General features: G+C 40.8%; 1 protein-coding gene across 1 annotated transcript in view; it reads left to right on the top strand.

The window, feature by feature from the left end:
• Nucleotides 1–4,662: 4,662 nt before the first annotated feature.
• The window catches only part of EPB41L4A (erythrocyte membrane protein band 4.1 like 4A), a 112,795-nt gene continuing 95,264 nt past the window's right edge, over nucleotides 4,663–22,193 (top strand). Inside the window, exon 1 of the mRNA XM_072360301.1 lies at nucleotides 4,663–4,901. Within this exon, the coding sequence (XP_072216402.1) occupies nucleotides 4,803–4,901 (99 nt within the window). The 5' untranslated portion in view covers nucleotides 4,663–4,802. The remainder of the gene's footprint in view (nucleotides 4,902–22,193) is intronic.

Genomic DNA, 22,193 nt, shown 5'->3' with positions numbered 1-22,193 from the left:
ACTGACTGATTACCTGAGTCCCCTGTAATCTGACAGCCTGCACGGACAGCCTACCGTTGCATATGAGATGCCTCAGAATAATTTAGAAGCCTTTTAGATAAACACCGAAGATCATCTACTGCTTTGGTACACATACCTGTAGCTCCCTGAGCATTAAGTTCATCACCCCTCACTGACTTACAACTGATATACTTCTGGAGCTCCTCTAATGTCATAGTGTCCTAGTGTCCACAGGCTGGAGTCAATAATAATTTCTGTTCTTCTGCATGGATTTGCTCAGTCCTGTCTGACTGAGAAAGGTGGCAGTTTATCCTTTAGACAGTATGGTTTGGAAAAACATATATTTTTTTTCTTTTGGTAAGTTAGATGATTATATTTTGCCTCTCAACTATTGTTACTATTGAAATACATTCAAGTTTTGCCAGGGAAGTTCAGCATAAGCAAAACAAAACAGGATCATCTGGTTCTTCTTTGCATAAGGGTAGCTTGTCAGAGTCTTAACAGAGACTCTGTAAAATCACATCACAGCAAAATTAGGTTGAATAAACAGTAACTAATTCCCTTTCTTTCTTAAGGTAGGATTTTTTATTTTATTTTTTTAACTTACTTTCTTTCTTTCTTTCTTTCTTTCTTTCTTTCTTTCTTTCTTTCTTTCTTTCTTTCTTTCTTTCTTTCTTTCTTTCTTTCTTTCTTTCTTTCTTTCTTTCTTTCTTTCTTTCTTTCTTTCTTTCTTCCTTTCTTCCTTTCTTCCTTTCTTCCTTTCTTCCTTTCTTTCCTTCCTTCCTTCCTTCCTTCCTTCCTTCCTTCCTTCCTTCCTTCCTTCCTTCCTTCCTTCCTTCCTTCCTTCCTTCCTTCCTTCCTTCCTTCCTTCCTTCCTTCCTTCCTTCCTTCCTTCCTTCCTTCCTTCCTTCCTTCCTTCCTTCCTTCCTTCCTTCCTTCCTTCCTTCCTTCCTTCCTTCCTTCCTTCCTTCCTTCCTTCCTTCCTTCCTTCCTTCCTTCCTTCCTTCCTTCCTGTGATAGAAACATACAGATTCTGCAGTTTCTAATTTTAGCTCTACCTTTTAAAATACAAATTCTAAAAACCTTATATTTTTCATTGGAGAAATTACTTTTAACAGTATGTTCTTTTTGTTAAAAAAATCAGAAAATGAGATATTTTTATGATTTGCTTAATCATTCAGCATGTGTTTGCTGTGCTGCAACCTCCTGGGGTTTTGCTAAGCAAACAATTAAAGAGAAGAAAATGGATTTTTACTGGGTGGCTTATCAATTCAGAGCTCCCCGAGGTGTTCATTGCTATAGAAGTGCTATAAATATGATCAGCTGTTCAAGAGTAATTTGAGACATTTGAAGTTTTTTTTTGTTTTTTTTTTGTTTTTTTTTTTCCCCCCTCCTGATTATTGCTGCCTTATAGATCTAGATATTCTTAATTCAGCATCTATCATATTTATTTATCATAAATGATATGTCTTACTCTAAGGGCTCCGTAAGTGTACTAAGTAAAGAAATGCTCTGTGTGTTAAATAATGTCAAATCCCAATTCACGATGGGCTGATACTACCCAGTGGATGCATACTTATCATATGTAGTAATGCATAGTTTGGTGTGAGAAATGTGCATTCATGTGCATTTGGGGGGAAGGGCCAGAAAATAATACAGCTTCCAGTAGCGTGTCAAACATCTGAAGAACCTCTTTAAAAGGACTGAAAATGATTGGGACAGTTATGAGGCAATGATATGTGGGCAGGTGGACACATATAGAGCCAGAGTGGTGCAGTGCAACTGAAAGACTTGTATGTTATGGCTCCTGTGACAAACCTAGTCCCTACCAGAAAATGCCTGTTGAACAGTACTACTGTTAGGAATTTCTTCTTTAATGGAAGAAGCATTTGGGGTTGTATATTTAGAGCCTATGCTGTTGTTTCCTGTTTCCATCTTGCACTTGTTTCATTAGACCTCAGTGCTTTGCTCTGTTCTGTGTGTGAGCAGAGAGCTGAATCCTGGAGGCTTGGTCTTCATGAGAGAAAGAAGGTGGAGATGGTACTCTGTAGCTGGTATTAACTTTCCCCAATCTTCCAGATGCCACATGGATGAGATACAGGAATTACTTTTCTACAGACTGACAAATAAGAATGACTGTGTCAGTGGCTGAGAAAAGCTCAGCGTGTCTCTTGCTACATGCTCATTAGTAAGAAAGCAAGCATTCTGAACCCTCCTTCAGGCTGTTAGTGTTACTGCTGATATGCTAGAATATGGATATAGGTCACTTCGTGTATAGAAGTCATTGTGGCTCTCAGCGTCTTGTTCATATGACCACATTAAAAATACTTGGTTACAGCAAAACTAATGATGATTCTCAAGACATACTGGATAATAGCAACTGCTGTGAATTGCACTGGGTTCCTCAGGAAGATGATGGACAAAAAATGCCCTTATGACCTGGTCCTGTACTCACATGCCTGAGTTAAACATGTCCATAAGTGTTTGTGTGATGAGACTTTATGTCAGCAAGTTTTCCTTCGGAGTGCTTGCCCTGTGTTTCTTCTTGCTGAGAGAAGAAAAACTAGCTCAGTTTCCTGATGAATTTGGAAAACAGATGACTGCCTCATGTTTCTCACAATTAGTGAACTGGCCTGATATTTGAAATAAATAGGCAGTGCTGGTGTTAATGTAGTGTAAAGCTCTGAGCAAGCCTTGGGTCCTGTATTTTTGCCCCTCTTAATAAGTTGTTTTGCTTTCATGATCTCCTTGAGTCACACTGATCCTTCGCAGAGATTCCATCCTCTCTTCTCATGCTGTCCTAGAGATTTTCTCACTTCTTTAGTCCAGGTCTCCTTTCAAGGTCCTTACCCCAGATGGTAGGTTCTGATAGTGCTGGCAGAGCAGCTGCCAGCTATGCTCTAGGGCAGTAGTTGTGTAGGAGGCAATTTTACATTAATGGCTCTGTGCTACAAACACTGGCATCAGCTGAATGTGAGTACGTATTTGATATAGTCCCAGTGGAGCAATCATCTGATGTGTAGTAGCTTGAAAAGAATCCTCAAAACAGAGGAGACTGAGTCATTCACTTGGACTACCTATAACCTTGATTTAAACTGCTCAGGTGTGGGACTGTGACTGAGCAATGTGATCTGTTTTTAAGTTGCAGTTAAAGGTTTTAAAACAGATTCTGAGTTCACTGAGCCCTCCCCCTCACTTGATTATCAGTGATTTATACATACATAATGACTTTAACTGACTGAGGGGCTAATTTATGTCATGACATGCATGATATATAGATCTAAATAGACTAAATAGGGAGGAAAATGAACCATCTGCTCCCTAGGAAACTGTCTGTTGTCAGAAGGATTCAAGAACTCTTTGAAAATTATGGCAGGAAAAGCAGGAATAAATTTATCTGAAGTTCTCATAATGTCTAGACGACATGTTCACCGGGCATACACAGTCCAACAAACATGATGAGGAGCTTGGATTTTTAAGCTTTTGCAATACTTTGCATTCTGTTTTTATGAACATATATAACGCCAATTACGCAAGTCTGACAAATTTGCCTTTTGCCCTGATGGTCACAATGCCCACAGAAAACACTGACTGGCTGGTTTGTACATCTACAGTATGGGTAAAGAGATCCCAAGACCTTGCTGTTCAGGTTTGCACACAGCCTGCACTGAAAAAGAGAAAGGGAAAACAAGCTTCTATTTAGGGCAGCATTTAAATGCAGAAGTGTTGTTCTCTATACCACACACCTACACGGCTGCGAGGCTCTGCCAGGAGGAAAATCTCCTTATGCCCTCCTCTTGCTCAACGTGAGCAAAGCAACTGTAAGAAAATCACTTAACATGTACTCTGAAATGTACACATGTAAATGTGTCTGATCTCCACCTGGACAGCTCATGCATGCAGAGTGAGAGCAGGCTTAACTTCGAAGGGGGAAAACAAAACAAACACATACAATATTGGTAGCATTTGGTAGCAATAATACACAGGCGGACAACTGACTGGTCCAGAAATTACACAGAGACAACTGCAACTTCTTTTACATCCTATTTTTTTTTCTTTTTTTTTTTTTTTTTTTACAGGACCGATAGTTTTTAAATGCATTTGCAAGTTCACTATTTACACAAGAAGGCACTTCTGGCCGAGGCTTTAAAGCCATCCTCTCCCGGACCCTCCCGCCGTTCTCTCCAGCACTCCCCCACCTCGCGCGGAGGAAACCCATCAATCGTCGCCGACCCGACGCCCTGGAGGAGCCCGGCCCTCCCGGGGCCCAGCAGGGGTCACTGCTGCCGCGGCGCGGGGCGCGGCCGGGCGGGGCGGCGGCGGGCAGGGCAGCTCCGGGTCTGTCTGGAGCCGGGGCGGTCGCTCCGCCGGGCAGCGCTCGGCGGACAGGTGCCGTCTGCGGCCTCCGCGTCGGATCCGGCCGCCCGCGGCTCCGCTATAGCAGGGTCGGCGGCCGTGAGCCGCGGCGCTGCCTCGGCGGCCGCTCCGCCGCACAAAGAGGCAGCGAGGGAACGTGCGCGCACGGGGAGGGGGACGGGCGGGTGGGCGGCTCGGCACCTCCCCGGGGCGGCGGCGGAGCGCCGTGACAGCGAGGGCCGTGCCCGGCTCCTTCCTCCGTAGCTCCGTGTCTGCGTCTCCGCGGGGAGCTGCCCGCAGCCCCGTCCGAGCGCTCCCGCGGGATGGCCGCGGCGGAGGGCGGTCCCGCGGGGCCGGGCGCTGAACTATAGCGGCCCCGGCCTGCAGCCGACGCGGCCCTGCCCGGCTGCTGCTCAGCCCTCATCGGCTCCTGGCGCCCGGCAGGCATGGGCTGCTTCTGCGCCGTCCCGGAGGAATTCTACTGCGAAGTTTTGTTCCTGGACGAGTCCAAGCTGACCCTCACCACGCAACAGCAGGGCATCAAGGTGAGGGCGGGCGGCGGCGCTGCCTCGTGTCTCGTCGTGCGGCCGGGAGGGGTCCCGGGGATCCCGCGGGGGGCCAAAAAATTAATGGGGTGGCTTTGGTTGTGGTCGGGTGAGGGACGGATGGCTCGGGAAGACGCGTGCCTTGGAGAGCTGTAGGATTTCAGTCAGCAGGTGCCGGGCAGCGCGGAACACTCCGGATACTCCACGCAAGTGTTTTCCTGTACGTGCCGCAGAGAAGAAGAAATAGAAGAGTGCGCTGCACAATCCCCCTGAGCCGCCGCTCCCGGCGGTGCCTCCCCAAGCCCCGGGTAGCAGAGGCCCTCTTTAGCGGTGGCAAGGGGTCCCCAGCCCGGCGGTGGGACAGTCCTAGCGTGATCGGTCGTGCGGCTCCGCGCTGCGGTTGTCTGCCTCGCGCTGCTGAGCCCCGGCAGTGGGTGGGAGCCGAGGTTTTGCTGAAGGCCTTTGACTTGGTCGGGTTTGGGTAAGTTAGGAGACAGCAAATGGTGCGTCTTGGACAGTTGAAGCTCAGCACGAGGTCTTGCAATTGTTAGCAAAATAATAATGAGCTTGAATCAGGACATCAAACAAACAGCAACAATAAAATAACAGAACTGTAAGTTTTTATGACTTGATTCCTGAAAATGGATGAAACATTTAAAGAATACAATTTTTATTTTATTTTATTTTATTTTATTTTATTTTATTTTATTTTATTTTATTTTATTTTATTTTATTTTATTTTATTTTTTTCTGGGATATCCTGCATGTGTCAGCTCCAGTAACTGGAACAACCAAGGAAAAGAAAGGAAAGGGAGAACAGAGAGCCTGTAATTAACAATATCAATATAACCGTCATCTTCGGCACTACCAGCTCTGCATGTACTGAGAATTTTCAAGCTCTTCAGAACCAACAACTTGCAGATAGCTCAAAATGCAAGCTTAGTGCAGAGGGGTAAGCAAATTGCTGTGTTACTGGAATTCATTACCTACCTACCTAAGGTCTTTCAGGTGTGAGCTTTGACACATCTGAAAAACTTGTCTTTGCAGTCACAGAAGAACGTTTGAGGAATAATCTGCAGAAATAGCCCTGTAGTTAGCTTTGCAAATCCAAGACCCGAAAGGTGGTGGTTGTGTGCAGTGTTTGACTGAGTCGTCCCATGTGAAGGAAAGGGTCTATTAGAGGCACAACTCCGCTTTAAGAATCTGAGACCTGAAGTGCTGGGAATGGTCTTGTTTCAGATCAGGGTGTGGTTTCCTGCCATTGTTGCTGCGACCTGACTGTGGTGTGATGCTGAAGATTTGATCCCTTCCACCTGCTCCTTCCCAGTGCTGAATTCCCATTCACTGAATTGTTGAATTCCTTTTCCCATTGAGCAGTTGTGGAGTGAGCTGTAGCAGTTTGTGGATCTGACAGAAGAGTAATAGTTGGCTAATACTGTGCAGTCAGCATTGGGGTTATACCCTAGGGAACTTTGGGGAAAGCAGAATCTCTATATTCCTATTAATTTATTCATTTATTTTGGTAGTGGCCTTTTTTTGTTAGTTTTAATTTTTTTTTATTTGTTTGTTTTGTTTTAATTTGTATCATGTGAAACCACGCCCCAGGGCTGCAGCTCCAGGAGCAGGAGGGAGCTGTGCAGCTCCCTGACCTCGTCAGTGGTTCCCACCTTTGTGTTCTTTCTCCCTTGTGTTTGTACAGCTGTGTGTGAAGAGCAGTGCATGTCTAGCTGAAGAGGAGACACCACTTCTCCTCTTTCTGGGTTAGTCCTCAATTGGATCCTGGTCCTCCTTAGAGCAGAGGGCAGAAGCAAGTCCTGGTTTATGATGCTTTAAATCACATTTTTTTTTTCCCTGTGGTTTTCCACTGAATTTACATAATTATTTTGTAGGAAAAAAAAAATAAAAAATCTTAGAATTTGTCATATCCTGGCAAATTCGATGTTTTAACCATGAGATAAACCAGTTGTATGACTTTGTTGAATGTTTTGTTTGTTGTACCTCTAAAAATGTATTCTTAATGAATTTGTTTCCATAGTATTTCAGCTTTGGCACAAGGTACAGGCAATTTACTGTCTGTGTATCTGTGTGATTGCAGTGGATTTAGTGGAGATGTTTGCTATGAAGGGCGAGAGGCTGAGCTCTGTCTCCAGAAGTACTCGGCTACTTTGTTGTTTTGGTCAATCTGAAATAAAGGTGCAAAGCAGATACTTGCCCTGGAAGTCTGAAAAATGCTTTGCTTAGTTTGCATGACACTTAACTTCTGTCTTGATGTATTTGACAACATCTATATGTAGTAAAACACAACGTTTTTTGAGTAATGATCTCTGTTAATACACTCTTGATAGAGTTGTGCGTGCCCTTTATTAAAACACTGCATAGTGCTGGTGGAAGAGGAAGGCTCTTAGAGCTGCCCCTCCTCTGTAGATTTCTGAGGGCTCCTCATGGAAGGGAGAAGTCAGCTTTTCCTGCATGCAGGCAGGGCAGATAAGGCGCAAGGAGATCCAGCAAGTCTCCAGGGTCTTGCAGCAGGTGGGTCAGTATCTAGCCCTGCACAAGGCTACTGGAGCCTGCAGCACACAGTGACCCACTTGCCCGCCTGGGCCTCACTGCTGGCAGTGCTCAGGCAGCCTCTTCTGCGTTGTGGCTCTGAATGGCTTTTGCTCCTCATGGTTTTCCATGCTTTTTCACTGCTGGCCATGCTGTCTTGCTGTTCTCCCTTTTTATCTTTGCAGCATAAGGTAAGGGTGCTGTTGTGTGGAAAGGTGCAAAAACTGGTTCTCCAGCTGTCAGGCTTACAGTAGGCTGATAACAGCTAGAAAATCAGGAAATCAGATATCACACAGCAATTTTTATGTTTCCCTGTAGCCCATTGGCTGAGGGAGGTATTTTGGAGAGCAAGTGTTTTGAGACAAAAAAGGCAATGGCAGTTCTTAGTCCGGACAGTTTTGGATTTGAGAGAGTGTATTTGCTGTGTTCTGGTACTGTGTGCCTGATGGAGGCATATGGTACAAAGTCTGGCATCTGTTCAGGCTTGTGGATGGAGCTCTAGCAGTGGTGTTCATGACACCAGTTAAGAGATTTTAATGAAACTTATTGCTAACAAGAATTAGCTGGTAATTGAAACACATTTTTTGCTTTTCCAGGACTGTTATTTTAGGGTGTCATCATACAGATCGAACAGTAAGTTAGGCAGCTTTATGCAGAGGTATTACCTTCTGGTAGGCACTTTTTATTCAGTGAAGTTATAGGGAATGTCAGAAGTATTCTGATACGATGTCTGACTGTGGATGGGTTATGAATGTCACAGAATTGTAGGGGTTGGAAGGGACATCTAAAGATCATCGGGTCCAACCTCCCTGCCAAAGCAGGTTCCCTACACCAGGTCGCACAGGTAAATGTCACATACATTAGTTCAATTATGAATTAGAGTAATTGTCACTGAAGGAGATCGGTGTGTCTTACTGAACCATTTGTATTTTCGGGTGTTGGGGAAACTCTGTATGGCCTTGGAAGATTCTGCTTTGACTCATACTTGTGATAAGCTTTATCAGAAGGATTAACTGTGTTTTTTCACTCCCCTTTGGAGATTTCTTTTTCTTTTTAAATCTGAGCAGCTTAAAATGTTCCAGAGTTCAAGCTTGCAAAATATAACACGCAAAAAAATGTGGGTGTACCTTTGGCATAAGCTAATTTAGGTCTAGTGGACTCCAGTAAATATGAGAATGGTAGGCACCTCTATTTCTCCTGATATAAACACTTAGTGAATATACATGCCAGCACAACATAGGTCCCTATGACTAGAAACATTTCATTGACTACTGCTGATTCAAATTGAGAGTCAGCATTGAAAATCAAATTGGCATTCATTTGCTATGTGAATATGGGACGTGTTCCTTGTGATAGTTGTTTTATGTTTCAGCATCTTTCAAAAAGCATGTTTCTGTCATAAATTTTCTTCCGTATGCAGGTACACTATTTCAGAAAGCCTAAAAATCTCTTTAATGGTAGAATGCAGCTGCTTTGGACCTGTAGAAATTTTAGTCTGTGCTACTAAACTGCAGTATGAAAACTCAAGCGCATTACATCTGGATATTCTTTCCCTTGCTCTGGTTCAGATGGATTAGGAGATGCTTTCAGTGCGGATTCTTCTAGATGTTCAGCATGTCGTGAAAGAATGTTCAGCATTCCTGTGAAAATAATAGTTAATAAAAGTTAAACCTTCACTATCACAGTATTTAAAGAATGGAATTTTGAAATCTTGTTCTTATACTGAAATGGCATTTAGAAAATGATTTTCCAAGTCTTGTTTCAAACCTTGCAGTTTCTTGTCTTTATAAAAACTTCAGGATTCTGTCAGTTGTGCATATTCTGCTTGGCAGCAGGGGAGCTAAACAAATGGGCTAATCAGAGTCTAAGTGTGTGTAAGTACACGTTCTTTTTCAGTGATGCAGGATCACTAAAGATTGTTTCTAATAAAAGCTACAAAAATATTTCTAAGAAAAATGTGATTTATATCCAGTAGGAGGGATAAATAATTAAACTTCCACATTAGGAGGATTCTGAATTTTTATCTTTCCATTATGGATATAACAAAAGGATGAGGAGATCTGATTGGGCACTGTATGCAAGGTGGCACATGGAATTGTGCAGTGTGCTGGTGCTTTAATTGGAGAGAAGTGAAAGGAACAAAAGGATTCACATACCTTGCTATCAAGTACTTCTGAAAATCACTGTCACATATTTGAAATAGATTACAAATTTTACTGAGGTCTTTGCAGATGAGACCAGCAAGATACTCTGGGGAGTAACCAGAAAATAAATGAACACCGAGATACTGTTTTCCCTAGGTGCACTTAACTAAATTAATGAAACCAGCATGACAGCAAGAAGGAAACCCATTGACTTTTAAATGAAGTTACCTCCTAGTCACCTTGAGATTTGAGCAGTAATGTTGTCAGAGGATTCTGTTTGCTGGTTTCAATGAGCAGTGATTTCTTAATATAATCAGAGCATATCTAAACGTTGTGGGGTGGTCTTTTTATTAAACTTCCATTTGGATTTTGGTAAATGGGAATCAGCATTTCTTGTATTGGACTATTTAGTGTAGTAAAATACCATCTGTTGATATATCATGTTTTACTTTGTTCAGTTCCAAAACCGAATTCACTTGCAGAATTGCTACCCTTCCTCTTCCACTCTGGAAAGAAAATCCTTGGAAGCTGGAACCACTTCATATCAAAGATATCACTCTTGGAGAGACTGAATAATTGGGATGGTGCTTCAGAAGGACAGTTTAATAAGTTGCAGGTTTTGTTGTTGTTGTTATCTCACATTGTATATATATTGTATATATATGTTACCAAGGTGCTATTGAAAATGTGTGAAAGTGAGAAGTTATGTATTGATCGCGCTGCACCATTAATTCCAATATTTTTGGTATGCAGATGGCAGAATAGTGATTTATTCCCCTTTCTTGTTTTTTGAGCTCTTTTGTAGGTTTTTTTGTTTGTTTGTTTTTTGGTAGTGATATTACAGGTTTATTTGCTGTATTTTCATGACAAGTCAAGTCTTTACGTCAAGTAATAATACAGTACCTGAGTAGATGTGGTAGACTGCATTTTAGCACTTCTCAGGTTCTTGTGCTTACTGTGTATCAATTCAATTTCATAACTTGAAATCAAGACTGTAATTTCTGTATTGATTATGCTTCTGTTCCTGCTTCTTCCTGTGTACTCTCTCTTAGCGGCGGTTGAACCCTGCAGGCACTGAGGTCAAAGGGGCATGCCTGGGGTTGCCACATGCTATTACTTAGAAGTGGAAAGACAGAAACATTGCAGAATGAGAGCTGGGCTCTTTTGGTTGTCTTGCACTCTTAAGAGGGGAGCCTGTCTATCCTTCCAAGTGGGAGCATGGTCTTTAATCTCTGATAGAAGTTTGTATTCCTTGGTTTATGTCCATAAGTACTGCGAGGTTGTTCATTTTTTTAAAAGCTAAAATTTAAATTGTTGTATTTAGAGATTTATGTCACTGTAGGACGGGCACTCCTTGTCTTGTCTGCTGTGCCACTGGTTATGAGTTGACCGTGCTCAGTGAACCCTGGGGAGGTAGGTGCTCACCTGCAAGAAGGTCCAGGGAGGACCATTCTGAGGTGGATACAGACCACAGGCAGCAGTCATCACACCAGCAAGTGGAATTGCATTGTTTATTTGACAGAAAGAAAGGACAACTCTAGTAATGGAGAGGTCGATTAGAAGTTGAGTATGGTTGGGAGTATCAGTAAGAGAGGAAAAGGAATGTGATGATAAGGGAAGAAACTTCTTGATGAAAGGTAATTCCAGTAGATTCTTTCCAAAGCAGGAAATGAGAAGCTTCAGTGATGTCTCTGCATTGTCAGTTTAAGCTGCTGTTACTGAAAAGAACAAGGAAAATGTAAAATGTACAAGTAATGGTTTCTGTATCATTCTTCGCAGAAGCCTTTAGGGACTGGAATGCATTGCCAACATACAGAAAGAGGGTGCTGTTTTGAAGTTTGTTTTTTAAAAGTCTCATAGAGTTCTGAAAGGATTGCTCTTAAACAGTTCCTTCTTTCTCTTTGCCTCTGGTGAGTTTTTTGGTTGTTCTGTCGTGGTGCAATGTGAGGGAGGTGCGCAGGTGTGGTAGACCATCCTAGCAGTCAGGTATTGATATTGTGTTTAATAAGGGGGAACCATTACATTCTATGAAAACTAACTACATTCAAAATATGTAGTAAATATATTGTTTCATAGTCATGGGTAATTACTAATGTGGAGGGGGAAGTGGGCTATATTTTTTGTACTTTTTTTTTTTTTTTTGCCCACATTTAATCCTTACACTTGCCAAGGCTACAAGCCGTTCTTTGAATGCAAACAAGAAAATGCTCTTTATTTGCCAGTTCTAGTTAATGAAGTTTCAGATAGGTGGGTGACATCTGTATGTGGTTGAGCGTGAGTTTTTGATAAGAAGTGGCTCTGTGGTTTGGTATCTTTACTGTGTTCTCAGGAAAATGTGAGGTAAGCCAAAGGATTCATCCTTCAGTGCACCATGTGAGACAAAGCACCTTTTAGCAAGGGAAAAGGAGCATCTTTTATCTCTAAGTTGCATGAAAATTGTTCTGAATACAGAAAATGGCAGTTTTCCCGTGTAATTAGTGGTAAAATTTGGCATGATTACTGATGTGTGTAAGCACACATTTCAGTGCTTTGCAGAACAAAAGGCAGTTGGCTGTCTTGCAGGGTTAAGCCAGGTAATTATCACTGGACCTGGCTCTTGTTTTCCATGTAACTGTGTTTTTCAGGGTAACTTTTCATTTATAACAGAGCCATCTTTATAAGGGGCTATCCTGAGAACTACAAGGGTGAGTCAGTTTTAGTTTAAGGTGTGTGAATTGGTGAAGCTGACACTACTCAGAATTCCAAAAGGAGGAAAAACACGTAACAACAACTGCTTTTTCAGATTTAATATGTGTTAAGAAACTTTTAGATTTTCAAGTTTTCTGAGCCCATGCTTGTACTGTCTGTGAAGACAGCTTTATGGAGTATCAGGAGCACCGGGCATCGTGGGCTCAGTGGTACGAGATGGACATATCTGCACTGTGTTGCACATAGCCCAGACCTTCCCATTGGAAATTTATTTGCAGTTTGCTTGATGCTGGGAGACAACCTATCAATTGCATAGATGATTTATTCTGACGTATAAAATGAATAAAAGAAGGAGCTGAGTTTCTGGCTGTCATAGTTCTGATTTTCAATGTGAGTGGGGAGTAAGTGGTATGTACCAGGTGCTCTGAAGGTAGGTAATGTGGAAGACTGCCTGGAACAGCTGAAACTAGTCTCTTTATATTGAGGACCATACAGCAGTTAGTCCTGACAGCTATGCATGGACCTTCCATGGCAGGAAGTTGGATGCTTCGGAATGGATAACGGGAGGAAAAGGTAGCCTTAGTTCAGTACTGGTGGTCAGGAGACAAGGGCCCGGGGCAAATGAGGGGGAGATGCAAATTGATGGTGTGGTTATACTGGCAAAACACTCTTTCCAGATTGATGTTTCCTCTGAGAAAGGAGAGAAAGCTACAAAACCTTGTAATGGAACTGTTTGAAGAAGTGCTTGAATGTCCTGACTTGCCCTCAGCTTTTTAGGGTTCATTTGCATCAACTGCTTTGGGTAGGGTTGGCTTGAAAGTGTTTTTTAATATATTTTTTGAAGCATTGAATAAATCCCTGATGCTCAAAAGATCAAATCTTTTGCTTCTGTTTTAATTGATTCTTCCGCCATATTCTTCCTCCCATTCTTTTTTTTTTTTCCTATATAAAAATGTCTCAGCATGGCCTTTTCATTTTGTGTGCAACATTTGAGTTGCATTAATGCTTCAGTTTACTTCTCAGTGTGCACTCTGAGTATATAGGATCATGTTTAGAAACGAAAGCTTCTGATATCCTTCAAAGATACAGCATTTATTCAGGGTTACTACAAATAGTCTTTTGTTTTTCTGTATTAAGACTTGACAGCTCTACACTCCCTAAAACACTTCTGCAAACCATTTTCTCCTTCAAAAGTGGGGTTTGTTTTTTCCCCTCTCCCAGTGCTGCGAATAGACATGGAAAAGATTTATTACAAAGAAAATGTTCTTGGCCTTCTGATTCCTTCAGTAATTCATTGTCTGTGGGGTATTCTGGCAAAAGGTAGCACTATTCTTTGGGCAGTAATTTGGTAATAACATTTCTTTATCTTGTCAAAGCAGTAGTGAGTTACAAGAGCTCTTCTCTGATTTGAGAACAAATTGAGAATCTGGTTTCAATGCTAGGGATGGCAAAAGATGTTTTAGCATACTCCAGTACTGACTTCAAGCAGAGCCAAATTGGACCCAATTTTTTCTACAAGCAGACTCAATAAATGATGACTCTTGAAAATAAAACATGTTAGGTCTTGTTCAAAGATGTTAGATTATTATTCACATAAAAGAGACACACACACTTTCTACCTTCTAATGAAAAGTAAAACTTTTTCTTAGTCATCCTTGGCCTTTCTTTGGCATTCAGGTCTTAGGTCTGACTGTTTAGAGCATGAAAGTTGTGCTTACTGCTCTCAGGATTCGTGTTTATTCCATGATCCTAGAGCTGCTTTTTCTCTTTCCCTGCTTTCCTGAATGAATTCTGCAAGAGAAGCAATTTTTGTGAGCTGATTCCTAAAGATTTTTCTTAAGGATGATCTTCAGCGCAAGTCACGTTTGTTTACAAACTCTGCTTTGTTGAACAAATGCAAGTGAACAAAAGTCAGCATAGTGCATCAGAGAAAAGCATCTTTTTGACATTATGTGTATGTCCGTGTAGAAGTTAGAGGGGTTCTTTGTGAAGGGGAGATGTTTAGGAGCTGGAATCTATAATGTTGAAAAGAGAGAAGAATCTCAAATTTTGCTTTCTTCTGTTGTCTTTCTTTGCATTAATTTGAATTGTCAGTGTTTTTGTAGCAACCTCATATATTTATATGTATATTTTTTATATATATAGGCATGCTTCTATTTTGGTATACTTTGCTGAGAGGAAAACCTGTGTGGGGAAAATTAAACCAGATGGGTCCACTGAAAATGAACAAAAACTAGTTTTTTATTTTAGATGTCCTTTTTTTTTTTTTTTTTTTTTTTTTTTTTTTTTTTTTTTGACCTTCTATTACTCTGTACCTTTATTGCTCATGAGAATTACATAGGTCAGGGTTGAGGCTTTGCAGTAGGGCAGCATGAGTAAACCTCCCTACTACATAATTAATCCAGAACTTTTCATGAGCAAATAATGCGCTTAGGGAAACTCCTGAATCAAAAGGGTAAGTGGAATTTTCTTCAGTTTTATTTTATCCTAATAAATGCTTTCTCTTGATGATTTAAACACCTTTTTTTTTAATTTATTTTTTTATTTTATTTTTTTTAATATGCCTGCTCTACTGTTTAAGCATGTTTAAGCATGCACTTGAGAAGTCACAAAAGTACAAGCCAGCGTTCATTACTGTACTCTCAACTGTCTTCTGAAGTTTTATGAACGTAAGCAGTGCCCACCTCCTTGCTCTAACAGAGATTATTCTTTGTTTGTGTAAAATCCACCGGATGGCTGATCTCATTCTGTGGAACATAGTGTGAGTTTCTTCTGCCTTTGCTAACAGTGAGTTTAGTTCTTCGTATTACTACGCTTGACATAAATTTCAGCACACAGAGCAGATAGACACAGTGTTGTTACTGAAAAGAAAGGTACTTAACAGGTTGCTACTTTTTACATAGTTTCTCATGCTTGTTCTGATTTGTGTTTTGTTTTATGCACACTGAAGGAATATAGGGTAAGAAAATGAACCTGAGCTGTAGCAGTTGAATTTTAAACGTTGATTTCTGAGGGAACAAAAACCAAGTAAGGCTATCTGCTTGACCTTCCTCTCATCAAAGCATGCCAAATTGGAAGCATGTTCTTCTATACAGGAGCTAGTAAGGAGTACGTTGCTTGTAAGAAGCAGGTGTTTGCTGTGGGTTCACCATGCATGCAGATGTGCTTGCAATTTGAAATCAGTTTAGACCATTACTGGGCAGAGTTACAGGGAGCAGGAAACCTGATCTGGCTGATAGGCGCTTTCAAAGCAGCACAGCCTTGCAAAGAGGAAGAAAGGTCAAGATGTAGGGAAAAGCACAATTCTTCTTAGCTCTTCCAAGTCTGAAGCTGGAGCAGGGAACCAGGCAAACTGTTTAAAAGAAGTTGCAGTAGTGATTGTTTAAAGCATACACAAAGGAAGTCTTGTGTTCTGTCAAGAGCTAGCCATTTTCTGTCTGGAAGAAGGGACCAAACATTTAATTAAACAATGCATTAACTATTAGTTTTTGCTTTAGTATTCCTGATACACAAAAACTGTTGTTCAAGTATATATCTGTTTCCTTCCGTACATGTTAGTGCTTGAGGTTTTTTTTGTAGAATGATGATTGTTTTAGTTGTGAGCAGACTGAAAAAAACAACAAAGTCCACTGCAAACCCTGAGCACAAAGGCAGGCCCTGCCCCAAAGATTCTACTCTAGGGCTGAAGCAGTATGCAGCGAGTGAACTGACAGGTGTGGAAGAGGAGCAGATTAGAATGGAGGAGAAAAGAGGGCATGTTGTCAATTCAGGGACTATCATCTTTGTGCTGTGGGATGGCTGATTAATTTTGGACTGTTCTTTTAACAGTATAAATTTTGTGGGTAAATAGCACTAGGCATTCATTCCAAATAATAAACACGTAGGATGGATGGATTGCTAAGAACTGACCTGTATCCACTTGCTGAAGGTATGCCATAGTTTCAGGTAAGGATGTTTTGTTTTTACTGCAGAACATTCACGAAGATAAAAAGCTGTGAAAAGAATCTTTACCGAAGCAAGTAATTTTGTCCTTTCCTTAAGTGGGAAAGATAATAAGTTAGCATTACCAGCTTGACAGATTTTCCCTGGAGTGGGCTGGCAGGGAGGTACACTGTGACTCCAGGAGCAGCCTGAATGTTTGCAGGTGAGCCTGAATATTTTAAGCATCTTCTGCACAGAGCTGCAAAGGTAGCTCGTCTGCTAAAGGTCTAGGAGGTGATTCCAGAGCATGTCCTGACCTTACCAAAACATAAAACCCACTGTCTGTCAAACTCTTGGATCAATTCTGTCAGCTCATCATACCCTCCAACAGTTTGGCCTGCATGCAGAAATTGTCTTTCTGACTAACTGGATGTGCTTTTACATGCAGAGCTGCAACCTCTGATAGACTGTTTTGTTAAATATTATGAGAGCATTCATGATAGCGTAGGCTACTTACTTACTGGGCAAGGAATGTAGCTCAAAGCACCTTGAAACATCTCTGTCTATGTCTATCCTATAGGGTAAGGATTAAGCAGAAAAGTATTTTGGTTCAATGACTGGCTTGCTTGAACCTGAGTGGAACAGATAACTTTTGTTTCAATTTAATTCATCTGGCTAGAAGTCTGGATTTACGTGTCCATTTTTTATTTTGAACAAAAGTTTGTTCTCTCGGGGGTTCTTCCTTCAACTGAGCATTGGAATCTCAAGTGAAACAGGGAATCCAGATTGATTAAGCCAGAATGAATAAAGTCAGTGGTTTGGTTTTGGTCAGCTTACACATGTTCACTTGTAGGAGAAAGAAGTAATATTGTCCTTTGTCAAATTCAAATTATCTCAAATAACATCCAAACAATAGTGAATAAAAAAAAAAAAAGTGTCAAAACAAGAAAAATGATACATATGAAAAGAAGAAATTGCAGGGATCTGTTCTTAGTAAGGAAGATCCTGCTAATGTTTGTTGTATCAAGTAATCATAGGCAGGACAGGCATGATACTTATTTTCAAAAGCATTTAGACACTGTATAATTCTTTCCAAAGCTCGTATTTTTAAAAGTTGTGTATGGCACTAAGGTAATTCTGGAAATCTGTTTTAACACCTGAATTAACAGTTAATAAGTAACTATCAATATAGCATCACCTACATAAAGTTTTCTTTACCATGCCTAGTTTTATAATATTAGACCCATGAGCTAGAATTGGAAAGCAGTGTCTTAGCATTATGAATTGGCATTTTCTAATTCAGTGCTAGAAACAGAAGTTACATGGTTTTATGCTGATAAATTAGTATCATAAAAAACAAACCTTCAGCTCCCTCTCCCTCTCAAAAAAAGAACAACCCAAAAGGCAAGCCAAAACCACACCAACACTGCCACCAAAAAAAAGAACAAAACAAAATTCCACATAATTAAATGTGGATTTAACAGTTTTAAGGAACTGACACAAAGAAATGCTTGCCTCTAAGCAATACTGTAATTTTTCACATGCAAGCATATTAAAGCTGTGTTTCATAAGGAAGGTTTGGCTAGTGCAGAGTCATTTATGTAGTGATATGCTGCTGAAAATTGTCTGATTCAGGTGTTACTCTGTCTGCATTTAAGTGCTACAGTGATAATATAGTGTCTAAACCTCTCACGTGTAGTACTTCTGAGTTCTTCTTGTTCTAGAAGATTTTACCTGAAGGTCTGGCCGTGTGATCAAGATCACCAGTGTCAGCCGTGGTAGCTATTATTGCAAATGTTTTGTAAGTAAATTTAGTTTCATTACTTTTCATTTGTCTGTGCAGTTTGTAATAGATGTAGTTTTCTTCTTTTTAAAGGTGTTTGAGTTGTTTGGAAACCTTCAAATCTGCAGTGTTGCAGTTGGAGTCTTATACTAAATATCCCCTTGTTTGGTGTTTTCTTCAGTACCAAGTCTTGAAATGTCTTTCCTACTCTTGTTTGAAATAATTAAAACTTTCTGTTGTCATGGTTGCAGTGAGGCACTTAATAGCACAAACCCTGCTGACTCTTAAAACCAGTAAGCCTGCATATTTGTATGAGGAAGCATGAAAGTAAAACAAGTGTTGCGATTGCAAGATTTATTTATTTTTTCCCCTTGAAGCTGAAATAATAATTTCTCAGTGGCTGCAATTGCTTCTGTTGAGCAGTAGGAGTAGAAGGGAATTGGAAGAGAAGAATGTGTGATCAATTTATTATGAATTGCATTAGATGAAGACATCACAGATACGTGGTTTGTTCTTTACAGTATTTTTTTCTCATCTGATCGGTTCTTGAAAATCTCTACTAAAGAGGTTCTGCAGCTTCCCAAGAGCTCAGCTGCAGTTCTTTATTATTCTTCCAGTTAGAAAGCATTCCCTAACATCTAGCCAGGGTCACTTTTGTTTTCAGTTAAGCTACTTCCATTTTTTTCTAACTCCAGCAAGCCTGTGCATAGAGTATGTTCAATCCTTAACCTTTTATAACATTTTATTTTATAGTATGTTGGGAGACTTGATACAAGGAAATGCTGGACAGGTTTGATCCTGGGTTGGGACTGGCACTCTTGACATTGGCCCACCACCCAAGATAATGGAGGATGTGCTTATGGGGATTATTAAGTTGTGTTTAGATCTTCTTCACTGCCATTGTCATAGTAGTGTAATGCAAAATATGCACATTCCTGTATGGGTACTCTAATTTGAGAGGTAGAGTAGCAGTGTTGTTAAGCTGCTGCCACTGTGGGTTATTGTGCTGCCCTGTTTTTCTGAGAGACCCCAGGCAGAGAAGACTTAATCTGGTGGCTCTATAAAAGCTTTGGCAACTTCTCCCTCCAAACCACAACACTCTTTTCAGATGTGTAATGTTGTCATTGTGCCTTGTGTTGGAAATCCCTGGAGCTATTTGCAAATATCCTGCGTTCCAAGGAAGCTTCAGAGTGAACAGGGCTGGGATCCAGAAGAAGTCTAAAATATGTGATGTGAAGCAGCATCCTGGGTCAGATAATGGGGAGACTAAAGACTGTTGGTCTGCTGGCTGAAGCATTGAGATGGCTATAGTGACTGAGGTGTCCACCTCCTATCAGCCTAGTCCTATTGCATATGTCCATATTTGTGTCCTGGCACTGCAGAAATAATTTCCTTTTTTTTTTTTTTTTTTTTTCCCTGTTATTTTGGCAGTTATGTTTGAGAAGTTAAGGACTAGTAGATGTACTTTTTACAGTCTTTATGGAAGTCTCCTTGGGCCCCTCCCCTGTAAGTAAGGGTAATGATAGAAGAGCAAACAAGGCAGGTGATTTGAAGGCTAATATGTAGTGTGGTGTGAAAAAACTATATTTTAATTAAAAAATATCTTACCAGTTGTCACAAAGTTATCTAGATCAATCTAAGTCCATGACAGGGGGCAGCAGGCCTGCAGGCCCACTGGCCCAAAAGGGGAAAGGGAAAAGAGGTGAGTGAGAAAAAGAGGGAGCTGGGCCCAAATACAGAACAGCAGCAACGATCTGAGGAGGAAAGTTACTTTTACTAAATGTGATATCGGAATGCAAGATAACACCATACAACACAATACAATTGGGATTGAGGCTAATAAATCAAATATGAGAGCCTGTGTCCAAAACCGAAGGCCTTACTCTGACTTGAAGGCAAAACAGCTGGGAAGCGCACACACACATTGCCAGGCAGTGAGAGTCCCATGACTTGCCAGCTTTATCTTCCCCTTTGAATGAAAAGTCTTCTGGATATGTAGTTCTTCTCTTGAGAGAGCCACATATTTGGGAAATTGTCGGTCTGTGGAAGTGGGGCATTAACTCTGTAACTTCCAGTGCTTTACATGATGTTGTGATGTGGAATACTGATAACAATAAGTCATGAAACCGTGACACCAGGTGTAAGTCCTCCTACTGTACAGTTCCTTTTTAGAAGTTTTCAGAGGACCTTGAAGACTCTATGTATTTTTAAGCAAAAATCTGAGGTTTTATTTAACCTCAAAGATGAGGGGCTGACTTGAAAAGAAAACAAGCTCACAGACCAGAAGCATAGTGAAAAATGGGTGAATCAGCCTCATCACTACCTCTGTTACCTTCCTGACCCCTCTTCCTTTGAAAAAATGAAATGAATGCCTTCAGCCGTAGGCAGATCAGTTTCTCTCTGCAGGCTTAGTTTTTAAGTTTGTTGCATTGATTTTTGCCTGCTGCTTTTTTAACATCTCCCTGATACATCTGCATCAAGTGCCCATTTTCAATTCTAAAAGTTTCTATGAACGCACCTCCAGAAGAATTTTAGAAAGATTATAGAAAATGCATGGTTGCTTGAAGAGCCCTCTACGTTCAGGAATTTTGCTTCTGTGAACTTGTGTCATCTGTAGGCAAAGCTGCATGCAGTTGGACTCAGGCTACGAAGAACCTCCATTTGTAACAGATTCTCATTAGGTGGTTTTCTTTTTTTGTGTTTAAAGTGTTCTCTGGTGTTGTGGTGTCATGTTGTTTCCTTTCTTATCAACTGCTATCTGAAATTACAGTAAGCAGAAAAGGGTGTTGAACCAGTATTTTTCAGTGTTGTTCCAGTTTGGATGCAATTAAACTGAAATTCCATAGAAATGAAAAATAAATGTTGGTGTTTGTCTCCAAACAGATGCTTGGCTTGCTGAGATGCTTGTATTCAGGGATAGCTTTCTTCATGTTACCTGTCCAGTGAGTTCCCCAAGGAAAGAGTATGTTTCTTAGCACTGGCATTGCAATTGGGCTCTTCTGATCTGTCTCCTCTTTGGATCCAAAAATCCCAAGTGCAGTAGAAATACAAATGACATGTTAGAAATTATATTCCCTTCCATTCATGCCTCATCTTGCCTAAGCTTGTTGGTATTTGTGTCTGTAACTGAATAAATGGAAAGGAGAGGAGGGATACAACAAAGACCTTTTTAAAACTATTGATATTTGACTGAATTAAGAGGGAAAATGTTTTTGATTAAGAGTGAATACGTTTTTTGATCTCTTTCCTAATTATAGCTGCGTGTTTCTCCACTTCTGACTTGGCCCAGCCCTATCTAGGGTAGCCTGAGGACTGCTTTAATGTACTCCAGTTGGCTGTGATTCACGGGGAGCTGTGTGCCACCTGCTTGTGGTTGGAACAGGGCTTATCCAAGCCGCTCCCTCTCCCCACCCTCAGAAGGATCTGTGGGAAGGAATGTGTGGGAGCTGGGTGTCTTGAGGAGCAGCTTGCTGGAGTCCACCAAGATGGGGAGTCCCCAGCAGGGGACTTGCTGAAAGCTTCCGCTTCAAGCGAATTAGGCTGCAGAGAAAGACGGAACTTCTGCTGACTTCCTTTAAATACCTTCATGTCCCTGTGATGAAAGGTCTGAGTGCTACTATCAGAATTTTAAGGATGGCCATTATGATTTCGCACAGAAGTTTGTGTGTTTTCTCAAGTACCTAGTCTGCTTAAAAAAAAGAGTCTTTTAAAACACTTCAGTTTGTAAGTCAACAGTGCAAATATTTTGTGACTGGAATCTTTTCAAAAATGTTAGTTACATAAGCGAAAGAATGGTATTGCAAAGAGATGTAAGTTGCCTTGGTTAACTTAGAAAGAGAGTTTACTGTTCATGCTGCTGAAAAGATTTTTTTTTTTTTGTCATGCAGTTTCACTTAACTGAGTGATTATTAATTAGAGTAAGTAATTACAGAATATATTATACGATAATTTTTTCAGGTCATACTTCATTCAGCTCTTCAAGTGATGTGGTTTTGTTATTTTTTTTCTGCTCTGCATCAGAAGTGCTGTAATAAATGTTGTTGAATCTTTAAAATGACTGTGTTATGGGGGTCTGTAGTACAAATACTTGTGATGTTATGCTTTGTTGATGGTACAACTAATGCAGTCATGCTTAGATTATAGTAGGAATTGAGGTGCCATTGTTAGAGTGTAGAAAAATAAACTTATTCCAATGCATTGTACTAGTGT

The sequence above is a fragment of the Excalfactoria chinensis genome, chromosome Z, assembly GCF_039878825.1.
Source record: "Excalfactoria chinensis isolate bCotChi1 chromosome Z, bCotChi1.hap2, whole genome shotgun sequence".
NCBI classification, from domain to species: domain Eukaryota; kingdom Metazoa; phylum Chordata; class Aves; order Galliformes; family Phasianidae; genus Excalfactoria; species Excalfactoria chinensis.
The sequence above is the reverse complement of the archived record's forward strand: the minus strand, read 5'-3'. Positions and strand labels throughout refer to the sequence as shown.